The sequence below is a fragment of the Nannobrachium achirus genome (assembly GCF_963921795.1).
Source record: "Nannobrachium achirus genome assembly, chromosome: 5".
In the NCBI taxonomy this organism is placed as follows: domain Eukaryota; kingdom Metazoa; phylum Chordata; class Actinopteri; order Myctophiformes; family Myctophidae; genus Nannobrachium; species Nannobrachium achirus.
This window is the reverse complement of record NC_137814.1, coordinates 45,430,941-45,444,417: the sequence shown is the minus strand read 5'-3', so window position 1 is coordinate 45,444,417 and position 13,477 is coordinate 45,430,941. Positions and strand designations below refer to the sequence as shown.

General features: G+C 46.7%; 1 protein-coding gene across 5 annotated transcripts in view; it reads left to right on the top strand.

Annotated features, from left to right (window-relative positions):
* The window catches only part of LOC308285612 (receptor-type tyrosine-protein phosphatase F), a 169,239-nt gene that overhangs the window by 125,012 nt on the left and 30,750 nt on the right, over nt 1–13,477 (top strand). For 3 of the 5 annotated variants that reach the window (XM_080726423.1, XM_080726424.1, XM_080726422.1), the window contains 5 exons: nt 2,529–2,641; nt 6,320–6,352; nt 8,109–8,206; nt 10,696–10,819; nt 11,958–12,133. In XM_080726423.1, the coding sequence (XP_080582549.1) occupies nt 2,529–2,641; nt 6,320–6,352; nt 8,109–8,206; nt 10,696–10,819; nt 11,958–12,133 (544 nt within the window). The remainder of the gene's footprint in view (nt 1–2,528; nt 2,642–6,319; nt 6,353–8,108; nt 8,207–10,695; nt 10,820–11,957; nt 12,134–13,477) is intronic. The other 2 variants (XM_080726426.1, XM_080726425.1) reach the window with 1 other exon arrangement.

Below are 13,477 nucleotides of genomic sequence, written 5' to 3'. Positions count from 1 at the left end.
AAAAGCTCAACAAAGGGCTCTGTACTTCCCTCATTAAGCACAACCCCGGTCACACGCATACACACACACCTGCACACAGCTTCTGCCCTCCCAGCGAGTGTGAGATGAATACCCTTATTGAGCCGCGCTGCCATGTTTAAGTTAGCCTGGCGTCAAAGCGTGGTGGAGATTGGCATCTGTTTGCTTGGGGAGAGAGGAAGAGAGGGGAGTGCAGAAATGCACATCATAAAAATTTGCCTGCACTCCTCCGCCCCCGCCCTCCCCCACCGACCCAGCAGCAGACCCTGGGAAAACCGGACACGGGCTGGCACGACTCTCACAGTCGGAGAGGAAAGAGATCCTCGCTGTAGATTAGTCGTCACGCAGTTAGCATTGGCTTAAGCCCCCCACAGCATCGCATAACAGGTGGCGGCGGTCGTGGGCTAGGCGCTGGGAGGCTGAGAGAGGGGGACCCCGGGCAGAGCTGTACGCCCACCAGCTTTATGTATTCTCACCACAGAAGGCACTGCTGCTGCCTAAACACCTACGCTCACCACTTGCAAATGGAGTGCAATGAGATGTGAAATTTCCACAGGGCGCCCTGATGCTTCCTGACGCCCTGTTCCATTTGCATTCAGCCAGGGAGGCTTGCGTTGTCTGCAGCTGGGTGGATGTCTCTGTGTGTGCGTGCTTGTGTGTGTGCTTGTGTGTGTGTCTGTGTGCATGCATGCGTGCGTGCGTGTGTCCAAGCCCACACTTGTGTTTGGCTGTTTGTGACTAATTTACAGAATACACAAGAGAAACAGTGAGTGTATATACAGAATGCATATACTCTCTCATATACAGTACAGTATACAGCATATACATATGCATCTGCAAGTACTGTACATCACCATATGCTGGTTGCCTGAGCATTAGAATACCGTCAGATTGCATTCTCTCTCGCTCTTGCTCTCACGTTCTCACTCCCTCCCCCCAGACCTCAAATTCTCTCTTCCCTCTCCTCTCCCACGTCTGATGGAGGAAACCACAGCCGAGCTAGTCCAAGCTCTTTTTTTGTGCTACACAGAGCTGGGCTATAGGCTAGGCTAGGCTTGGCAGAGCAGGTGCTGCAGAACGGGTCTAATTACCCCATGTTGAGCCACCCAGCTGATGAGCTAATTACAGCATGTGCCTGTTTTTCTCTCAATCTGGAAAGCCAGTAAACACAATGTGCCATTTGTAGATTCACACACACATGCACTCTCTGTCACACATACAGTGCAGTGCATGCACGCATGAAAACATAGACACACACACACACACACACACACACACACACACACACACACACACACACACACACACACACACACACACAACATACACACAGCAAGGAAAATCAAACATTAAAACCAATTGCTGTTCACAAACATACTGTACACATATGTACACACACACACACACACACACACACACACACACACACACACACACACACACACACACACACACACACACACACACACACACACAGAGCAGCTGTCACCCATCCAGCAGCAGCAAACAAACCTAACCTAGCCCACTCCGGGGAGATAACAGGATTTCTTCTAACGCATTAAACCCCTCCGGTTGGACAGCAACCGTATGGAGGAAGTCAACATCCTAATTTATTCTCCCTCCCTTGTATGATGGAGTCACGTGCCGAACACAGCTGAACTACTAAGTTCATGACGCGCTACTGAGCTCCTAGCTCGGCTATATTTTCGCATCCGGACCGCAGCGTGCAAAAAAAAACAGTATGTAACGAAGTATAAATTATGCTTCAAGAGTGGGGGTTATGCACTCTGCCTAATCCTTTGAACTGGCCCTCCGAATGGGTAACCAATACCATTAACCTCATCATGTGAGCCATCACCACAGGCTACGTTTCCTCCCCCCCTCCCGACAGCCTTCTCTTCCTGTGTCATCGTTATTTGCGTTTGGTTGAGGCCATAGCGCCGGTGTGTCCGATAAGGATGCTACCGATAAGGATGGTGGGAAACTATAGCAATTAACCCAATTATTTTATACTTCACCGATTGAAAAATAGCAGATATACAAGCTCAAAGCGTGGCTGTGAGCAATAGATCTGCTATTTTTGTAAAATCGTGAAATTCATTGCAAATCTTTGAATATACACTTTTAAAAGCGAAAATACATTTCTAAAATATTTGCCTCTGGGTGTCCCTGGAACAACACATTTTGAGATGGGGGTCCACGGCCAAATACATGTCATTTTGGGGGTCCTTTACATGAAAAGGTTTGAGCAGCAATGATTCAGAAACCTGTTAGGATTTAGGAGAGATTTATAGAATCGGGTCAAAAATATTCAAAGACTTGCACAGATTTTCACTGTTTTCCAAAAATAGCTAAAATAAGCTTTCAGCGTCGCACTCGGTGCCGTGCTGTGAGCTTGTATATCTGCTATTTTTCAATAGTTAAAGCATACAATAATGGTTAAAGTAATGCGTAATAATGCGTTCCAGGTCTTCATTCTAACTCTCTCTCTCTCCCTCTGGACCCTTCAGGAAGCGGGCCTCTCCCCTGCCCAAGGACGAGCACTCCGGTGGGGTGAAGGACTCCCTGTTGGCCAACACCTCCGACCCGGTGGAGATGAGGAGGCTCAACTACCAGACACCAGGTACTGTATGCAGCAGTCTTTGTCTGTAGAACACTGGTTCCCAAAGCACTGTGTCGGGCGGGACCCATTTGTGGGCCGCGGACATTTTTCTTTGTAGAAACAGACGATCGACAAGCTAACAACATGGTGTGAAGCATCGCGTTGTGAGCTGCTGTTTTCACTAGTTTGGGTCCCGTGCAAAATTGTCTAATTTCTTTTTTTGGGTCTCGAGCTAAAAGGTTTAGGAACCACTGCTATAGAACATTTATATTATATTTACCATAATATGGTACCCAAACATTACACCACTGACCATATTATGGTCAGTGATAACTAAGTACATTTACTCAAGTAATACTTTTAGCGTTGCATTGCGACGCGTTGTGAGCTTGTAAAAAAGCCACTGCATAATTGTATGTGGAATGTTCCATATAGTATCATAATATTACTGTATGTATAGGATTTATACATTATACAGTTTTGGGCTCTAAACAATAAAACAGCTGCCCTGGATATTCCCACTTTGTGACCATCCTGTTTGTAACCGTTGCCGTGGGAAACAGCTGTCAGGCTAGCCTACAATTGATATAATTTTTTTATCCATTGATTTTCCGATCAGTTTTATTTGAGCGCACGCGCGCGCGTGTGTGTGTGTGTGCGTGCGGAATCTGCGGATACACGCAGATGCACGCTGACTGGATGTTGGCATGGGTTTCACACATCTCCTAGTCAACAATAAACTGTTGAAACCATCTATAGAAGTTTTGTGTATAGTTCTTTAAGAATATAGAATATACAAAGAATAGTCAACATTTTACTTTCAATATACTATAATAATATAGGATGATCTCATATCTGGTGGTTTATCCATATGCAGCTGCATACAGAATATATTTTTCCATGTGGGGAGTTAGAGTTTTATTCCAAAATGGGGAAACAAATTGCTTCCTGCAATTAATCTGCAAAGTCATCCATTTTCCAAAGAAAACACTGCAAGATTGCATGACTCATAACTACAATGGTACCACATGGTGTCTGTACAGTACAATGATGAGGTACAGTTAACATCGTTGTCCCTCCTCAGCCTATGAACCCCGTCCAGATCACAAATGTGTCGCTAACACACAATGACGGTGACTCAGAAATACACAAAATTAAACTAAGCGTTCCTAAAAAGCACGCTGCAGTGCAGCTATATCCAGTGCTAAGTTGCTGTGAAGCTGAGCTATGCCGCATGAATTCAGATAGCATCAGGGTTCAGCCGTTGAAGCCAAGGGGGTCCGTCAGCATCAACCACACCCTCCTCTTTCCTCCTGGCCACTCTGTCTGTCTGTCTGTCTGTCTGTCTGTCTTCTGTTTGTCTGTCTCTCTTTCCTTATCTCTTCTACTCCTCCTCCTCCCATCCAGAGCTTTCTTTCATTCCCCCAGCTGGTAATGAGTCCTGCTGCCTCTGATGTCAAGGTGAGGCAGGCAGAGGGAACAATGGCGCAGAGAGGAAATGTCAACTCTGTGTGTGTGCGTGCGTGCAGGCAGGCAGGCGTGCACGCGTGTGTGTGCTCACGCGCACAAAATCCTTCGCATGGGTTATTAGAGAGCCCACTCATCTTGCACGCACACACACATACACACAGGGGCGTCACAAGGGTGGGGAAAGTGGGACTGAGTTATTAGGGCCCAAGGTGGAGGGGCCCTAGTAACTTTAGCTATTGAAAAATAGCAGATATACAAGCTCACAGCGTGGCACCGAGTGCCGCGCTGCGAGCTTGTAGATCTGCTGTTTTGGAAAAGTCGTGAAAATGTGTGCAAATCATACATGTATTTTTTAAGGGAACATTTGTAACTCAAATTTTGCTTCTGGGGGGGGTCCCTGGAACTAAATATTTTGAGATGGGGGTCCATGGTCAAATACACATCATCTTGGGGGTCCTTGACATGAAAACGTTTGAGGGGGACCTTGTCTGGAGGTATGATAATAAAACATACGTTTCTTGCACACATTTTCACCATTTTTCAAAAATAGCAGATCTACAAGCTCGCAGCGCGGCACTCGGTGCCGCGCTGTGAGCTTGTATATCTGCTATTTTTCAATAGTTAACATTCATGGGGGGCCCCGCAGTGAATCCCTGTACCCAGGGCCCAGAATTTGGTGTGACGCCCATGCATACACATAGCCCTTTTGAACCCCTGCAGAGGAATTAAGCAGAGCTGCAGCTCTAAAAGAGTGCCGTTCTAGTACTACTCCCTCCCTGCCTCCTTTCTCTTTTGTCTTCCATTGCCCCTGTAGGCCATCTCTCTTTCTCTCATTCTGTTCTTTCTCTCTCTCTCCCCGTCCCCACTCCTTCAACCTTCGCCATAACTTCCAAACTAGTGATTATCAAAATCAGTGAGTGTCTGGTCTTCTGTGAGGTACATTATGGACCATTTCTCTGCCTTCTCTCTCTCTCTCTCCCCCTGGATCTTGGACACGTCGCACACACGGCTGGAGAAATCCTTGGTGATTATTGTTCTGAAGTAGTCCAGTTGATTACGTCTCTTTGGAACCCAATCTCCCCGCACAGTCCATTGCTCAGACCAGACCTTGTGCTAGTGTGTGCGTGTGTGGGTGTGTGTGTCAGTGCGTGTTTGTGTGTGGCCAGTGTGGGTATCTACTGTATGTGTGGGTCTGGGGTTATGGCAGTGGTTCCCAAACTTTTTAGCTTGAGTCCCAAAAGAGAAATTCGACGTTTACCAGGGACCGCAGATCTACAAGCTTCACACCGTGTTGTGAGCTTGTACTGTATGTGTTCTAATTTATGGAATTTCTTAGATTTTCCTTCGATTTCTTCATGAAATTACAGAAAAAAATAATTGAATTTTGTTTTTAATTCATGAAAATGTTAGTTTTTTTGGGGGACTTTTATTGAAAATGTTTAGCAATAATAATAATTAAAAGCAAATTGTAGCAAACAAAAAATTAAGGGACCCATAAAAATGTGTCCGCGACCCACAAATGGGTCCCGAAGCCAGTGTTTGGGAAACAGTGGGCTATGGGGATGCTGCTCAGGTCTATCCTTGGACAGAGCTGGAGACAGTTATCATGGTTGGGGCTTTGGTTTTAGGACACAGGACAGTTGTAAAGAGACAATTAGACAATTAGTATGTTTTGTTCTTTCCTATCAATTGTCAACTCTGCTGACATATTCTGAGCTCTCCTGATTGGCTGGATCTGCCGCATTCCAGCACTCACATAAGATCACAGCAAGACAGTAGTAGTTGTCATTTGCAAACAGGATGGGGAACAGCACACGCACACACCACCTGCCAAATGCTGATAAACTCTTCGATGCGGCTGCTAAGCTCGCCTAATACAGCAGGCACTTCTGCAGGCAAAAAGCCAGTCCGTTATCTTGTCGTCCCCCGCAAAAAAAAAAATGAATAACAAAAAAAGGCATTTGGCATGCAAAATAAAAGAAGCAAAGTTCACAGCCGAACTTTGCATTCCACCGGCCACTTCAAACCAATGGACAGAGTTTGTTTCCTACCTTGCTACTACAGTACTTACAACTATGTGCTGTAGTGTGTGCACAGTAAAAAATCTGCATTGTTAATTTAACTCTTTGAGGATGTACAAAAAGGCTGGTGTGAGTCTTTTTTTAGCCGTCTACTCTGATGGGTGTTTCTCTTCTTGCCTCCTCCTTCCACTCTCCTTCTTTTCTACAGGTCCCAGCTCTCACCGCTGCCCCAACACTCCAAGTTAGTCTCTCTCTCTCCCTCTCTCTCTCTCTCCCCCTACTATGTATTTCCCACACGTGCAGTCTCCTTCTCTCTCTCCCTCCCTCTCTCTCTCTCTCTCGTCTCACGCCCAGTCTCATTCCTCCGTTGCAATTCCGACGGACATCTCTGCCCACAACGGAAATACTGTCATTTGTTTGTTTATTTATTTATGTATCTCACGGGGGGGAACCAAACTGCAGTAACATGATATAAGTGGGATGTGGGATTTTTTTTTTCTCTCGCAAAAGGTAAAGGTCTCATTTATGCTGACTTTTCCACAGCTCCTTTTTGGTCAGGAAGCGTAGAGAGGTTCATGGGTAGCTGAGCAGGTCAGAGCCAGTTCAGCTTACTGTCCATTAGGCATGGTTATCTCCCTCTTCACCGTTCATTAAACCAACAACATGACTGTAAAAGACCTGGCTGAATATATGCACGCACACATACACACTTTAATATGCTTACAGTCAGGCAGACACCCACAGCAAGATAGTATTAAATTAGTCTAATTGGTCAGGTCTTGTCCCGCGCAATGGCTGCAGTTAGCGAGCCATTAGTCGTCAGTAGCAACTGTGGCAATAATGAGTGTGTAGTGGCAGCGTATCCAAGACCATAACCCATTATCTTACTCACATATTTCAGCCAAATCCCACTTAAAAAGGCGCTATTGTTAATACAGCCACCTGTTTAATGAACATGTGTGATGTACACATCTTAAACGTCGCTGGCGCGTCCTCGCGTGTCCACACACAGCCGCCCACCCGAGACATGAGGCAAGTTCCTGGCAATCCATTTAGGCACACAACATTGCCAAGTTCAGAGGCACGGGGGAAATTTGTGCCGGTAGATTAGCAATAAATCATCCAATAGCTCAGCGATGAGAAATCTACAGAGCAGCGGGGAGGACGGTTTGAATTTAATCCAGCCCAACACGCCCTGGGCTGGGCCAAAAAAGATACTTTATTGTGGGGAGTTTCAAATGATGAGGAGACTTGGCTAGTGACCAGTCTGTGCTTTTATTTTATTTTATTTTATTTTATTTTATTTTATTTGCCCAGACGTGACAGTAAGACTGATTTGTGGACTCTTCATGATCATCTTGGTTGTCACTCAATCAGCCGCCATCTCTCTTCCATCAGAGGAGGGAACGTTGTGGGGTCCGGGGGAGATGTCTGCTTCCTGCTTCTTCTCCTTCCAGGAGCATGCTCACTCCAGTCACTCATGTGCATCGCTGTTCTTCACCCCAGCCCCACCTCCGCCCCCACTTTTAGCATGGCAACGACGTCACCAAAATGTCACCGAACACTTTGTTGAACTTGTGCACTCTCTCTCATTCTCTCTCTTGCTCTCTCTCTCTCTCTGTATACCCTCTTTCTCTCTATACTTTTTTGTTTTATTATGTCCCTTTTCCTTCTTTATCTGTTTTCTCAAACTTTCTCTCCCTCTCTCTCTCTCTCTCTCTCCCTCTCTCTCTCTCTCTCTCTCTCTCTCTCTCTCTCTCTCTCTCTCTCTCTCTCTCTCTCTCTCCCTCTCTCTCTCTCTCTCTCCTCATGCATTCTTCAGCACAGTGCACTCTGCTCACCGTTGCCACAGTCACCCCATGGTCCCACTGGCAGCCTCGCTCACACTGTGGTCAAACCAAGTGTTGTTGTTGTTATTGTCGTCGTCATTGTCTTCTCAAAAGGACCATGTCCGTTTCTCCATGCTTAATGTTTCTCTCTCCTCCTTCCTGTTCCAGGAATGAGGGAGCACCCGCCCATTCCCGTGAGCGACCTGGCCGACCACATAGAGCGCCTGAAAGCCAACGACGGCCTCCGCTTCTCCCAGGAGTACGAGGTAAAAGACGGGAGAGAGAGAGAGAGGGTGGTTGAGTTGCTACATTTCCTGGGATGTAAATGTATCCCGTTTTGCCTTTCTGTCGGAGAGAGAGAGCCGGCATTGAGTGTCTTGTATCCCATAATGCACTGTGTTCTAATGGATTATGGAGGGCCTCTTTTCTCAGATGTTCTCCAGTCATTTGTACGACTCCATTAACAGGCCCACCAGGAAACCAACACTTACATTAAAAGGGAGCAAGTTCCCTTTCACAAAAGCTGGCAGGTGGCGAGTCGCTTAAGCAATCTGCGCGCGTCTCGATTATTTCCCAGAAGAAAGTTATTTTGCCAGTCTCCCCCATGCAACTCAGTGAGGGATTATCTCTTGTCAGTGTGTACCCCAAATCCCCCCGCTAACCATTGCCTACCCCACACACACCCTTAAAAAAAGTGGGAGAGGGAAAATTTGCATTTAAAGTGCCACGTTTTTTTGTGAAGGGATTGCCGTAAGCCACAGTGAGAGTGCAGTTGCCTGTGGGACTATCTAAGGACAGGGAGAAGAGGAGGGCAGAGGCGTACAGAGGAAAAGAAAAACAGCTTGTGTCATTTGTTTCCGACCGTTCACTTTATTCTCCCTAATCGGCCCCCATTCCCCATCGCTGACACTTTAAACAAGACGGTTGGAAGGCAGTTTTCCCTGTTTTGTGTATTTAGTTTATTGTTTTGTTTTTTCCTAATTATATGGCTGTCTTCGCCTCTATTGAGCTACTGTAAACACATCACAGTGAAGCCATAAGAGTCTGGTGTGGCCACAGGCCGTTGCTGCTCGGCTCCACCTCTTCCGGCCCCCACACCGTACCCGCGCCCTCCTCCCGCGCTAGACAGATGGCCATCCATCTCATTGCTTTGTCACAGTCACAGTAGCCGGCAGCTCCCCGCTGTGACTTCCTCCGACGCTACCGTCGATAGAGCTCACGAAAGCCTTGCACACGTCCTCTTCCAAGTTCCTTCCCTGCCAATTTTTCTGGGGAACGGTCTGTCGCACATCTGTGACCCCCTGCCTCCTCCTCCTCACCGAGAGCCAGCATGCTGAGCAAATCACTCTGGGTAATGAGCGATGTTTGTCAATCCGGCGGCGCTGGCGCTCAGCTCATCTTAGCCGAGTCTGTCCTTTTTGTTTTTAAGCAATGCCACGCAGCAGCCTTCATTGCCGTTATCATTATCATTATCTTCCATCAACAGCATTTCCCAACGTGTCTGTCTAGTGCGGCCGTTTTTCCTCTACCATTCCCCACCCTGATCCCCCTTTCTTTCCCTCTCCACCTTCCCCGACTAACTTGTTTGCCAGTTGTCGTTGGTCTTGCGTGCCACAGCGTCTTTGCGGAGCTTTCAAACGGGCGTGACATGTTTTGACTGCAAATGAAATGTTCCCTTTCAAACTGGCGGGTGCTGGCAGACAAATTGGCAATGTCGAACTCATCAGCGGCTGTAGGCCCGTATCCAAATGACTCCCACTATCGAGCAATTTGGAGCTCTGTTGGAGCCTTTCTTTGTTGACTGAGCAGGGTCCCTTTCAACTAAAACATTCCACATCGCTCACATATGAATACAAAATAAATGCCACATACTGTAGTGTTGCCTGTGTTTTTTTCTTTTAATAACTTTGCAGACACTTTATCTCTAGGTCGCCCAGATGACTATGTAGGACATTGTGTGATACAGAGCAGTGAGCGAGTGAGTGAATGAAAGCTTAGGCTTTAGAAGGTCAATTTGAACATTCCTTATTCAGTCAAGCCCACCTAACCGCTGCCAGGTCAAATCTTAAAAAGGCTGTTTGAACCCTCGACTCGGGGAAGCCTGGCATGCAATATGCATCACTTTGTATGGCTCACATTCATGCCCGATAAGCATAACCCCCTAATAATTCAATAACAGCTGCAGCCAAGTTTGAGGCGCCGGTAAGTGAAGGAATATCCAAGGTGCTGCTCACACTCCGGCTGGTTTTGCGAGGTGAAAGGTGCAGGAGAATTGATGGACATGGTTCCTTCGTGAGCCTGCGGAGAGATCGATGCCGAATAACAAGAGACTGTGTGACATTATCGAGCCAAGGGATAGGAGGCCGTCACATGTCGGCCTGGATCAATACGGACCAGGCCCATTGTCGCCTCAGCCGAGGTGACGCATGACGCCAGAGGGATAGCGCGGGAGGAGGGTGTCTGTGCTGAAATGATGAGAATCCGCAATAGACGATGAGAAAATGTAAGAGATGCAGATAGAGAGCAATAAAACGTAATGCGGTTAATCACGCGAGGCTGCTCAGTATAAAGTAATTCAATATGGCCGCCTACACAGTAGTGAATGAGTGTTTTGTGGACATCCCGGGGGCTCTGTTCAACTCCCAGGTGTAAGCCAAACATCCTCATCGATGTGCCTGGCTCTATCTCTCTTCCCCCAAGGCAATACATCACCTCATCCAGCCATCTTTTTCTCTCCTCTTGCCCTTTCTCACAGTCCATCGATCCAGGCCAGCAGTTCACATGGGAGAACTCCAACATGGAAGTCAACAAGCCCAAGAATCGCTACGCCAACGTCATCGCCTACGACCACTCCAGGGTGGTGCTCACCTCTGTCGACGGTGAGAGCTTGTAAACACGCTCCGCTGTAACTATTCAACCGTGCTTATTGACAGTTCAGCCGTCAACCGCTGCACCTTTCATTCAACATGAAGTATAGTGTTTAATGCATATTCTGTAGAGGATATGTACTGGCTGTATGTACTTTCAGTTCCATTGTGCCTTTGCACTGTATGAAATGAAAGGAAATGGTAAATGGTCTGCGTTTCTGCAGCACCTTTTTACAATGCGTTAAATTCACCCATTCACACCGACATTCACCCACCGATGGTGGAGGCAGCCATGCAAGGCACCTACCTACTCATCGGGCCGCTTATGGGTTCAGTGTCTTGCTCAAGGACGCTTAGGCCCTACCTCTACTTTTGGAGTGCCCTCGACTGGGTAGTGGCCCTACAGAATGAGGCCACAAGTGTTTGAAATGGGACACTTAATCAACTTCACCACTCTTTTTCCCCCTAGTAATCTAACCACGTGTATGTGCTCAAACATCATTATCCCATAGCTGCACTTTCAAATTTCAAACATATTCGTGAAAACAAAATGATAAATATGTGCATTTAGTTTAGATATACTGTATGCACATAAATACAACATATCGTCGTTGTCCGGTGAAAACCTTGTGTGTCCAAACAGTTCGTTTTGCATTCATCATTTTAAAAATGATTTAAACTAGTGAAAACAGCCGATCTACAAGCACACAACGCCTCGCACCGCGAGGCGTTGTGTGCTTGTAGATCTGCTGTTTTCACTACTTTCGTGTGACGGCCTTGTATGATGAAGCAGGGCTTTACATGCGAAAGAATGTACAAATTTGAAACTTGGAGATACAAGGTTTCCACCCGACAACGACGATATGATATTGTCCAGAAAAGCCGCTGAGAACAGGAAAGACCAGGCACAAGCAGTCAGATCATCATGCACTGATGTCAGACACAATTTAATACTCCTGTGGAGTTGGTGGTGCAACATAGGTGTGAGGGCCGAACTGTAGATGTGAGGACCAAGTAACCGCTCGAACCTCTAGTACCCTACTACTGTATAAGTGCTCTGTCTGTCTGTGTGTCCATCATAACCTGACACACCAGAACTCATTTTCTTTGCATGTATTCATACGTGTGTTTCTGCGCCCTTCCGTTCCAGCTGTTCCCGGCAGCGACTACATCAACTCCAACTACATTGACGGCTACAGGAAGCAGAACGCTTACATCGCCACACAGGGCCCTCTGCCGGAGACGCTGAGTGACTTCTGGCGCATGGTGTGGGAGCAGAGGTCCAGCACCATCGTCATGATGACCAGACTGGAGGAGAAGTCCCGGGTAAGGACAAGACTTTATACAAGCCCAGGCCATTTGACTTTCAAATATTCAGTCCATCATAGATGCATGGAAGATGGACCTCATGCAGTGGACATGGTTTTATATGGGCCATGGACAGCGGGAGAATGTGAATGTGGAAGGATCACTAATCACTCAAGTCATGAATAGGAAGTATGGAGAGGCTGAAAAATAGTCAGGGGCCAGACAGGGGAACATTTCGCTCCATCAGATTATAGATATGCAGCATTTGGGCTAACTTGAGGTACTTGAGGCGTACAGCTAGCTGTACAACCTGCTCGCAACGCCGCCAATCTCTGCTGACACCCGTTAGCGTTCTTACTACTTTACAGTTGGTTGACAACAACGGCAGTCAAATAAATGAAAGTCGACAGGGTTGGCAGCAATACAAAATACATGACAAGGTTTTGCTCCGCAGACAATTTAGAAAATTTGTGGTTCAGATGGAACAAAGTGTATATTGCTGCTAGTTTATATTCCCCTTCTTGTTTCTGTTCTGCCCGTCATTCTTTAAAGGCCATGTTTTATCAGGTTTTCATCAAGAGAATGGCGCGCTGGGCTGGTATCGGGCCAGCATTCATCAAGGGTCTGCAATGCTGACATTTCATTAGCTTATTGCAACAACTCAATATTGACATTATTTGCGTGTTTTTATTTTAATGGAAGGATGACAGGGTCCCATCTGATACCAGGGAGTCATATGACTTTGGGTTGTGGAACATTTTTCCAATTTCAAAATGGATCGTCAGCAATCTGAAACCAAAGCTGCTCAGCGTATTTCTTAATAACATGACATTTTGTAGATAAACAGTTTAAAACTGACAAAATGTCCCTGGTTTAACACGGGCAATATATTGGTGGCTTAATATTGAGTGCATGCCTAGCCATAATGAAAATGTATCCCCAGACAAGGTGCTGGAAATGTCAGGGTTTTGTGAACTGAAAGCGTACAGCATAATGTGTTTAAAAAATCAAACCTCGGTTCGAAGTGGAGCGGTGAATTTGAGCAGCTGTACCCTATGTGAGTGAGTGAGTGAGTGAGTGAGTAAACTGTGCCTGTGAGTGAGTGGTGAGTGTGCCTGGCCTGCACAAAACAGCGCCCCTCCTTTAACTAGTGTGTTGTGTGTGGCCACTCAAGGTATTACCAGGCTACGGACACGGCCAGCCACCCAGCCACCCAGCCACCCACCCACCCACATACCCACGGACATACCTGTCTATTGGGAGCACTTTCACCGCTCCAAAAATAGAATATGATCCTGTCCATAGAGAAGCCATCATTTTTGTCAGCTTTGTACTTAAAAATAGCAAGTATTCTCCTTTAAA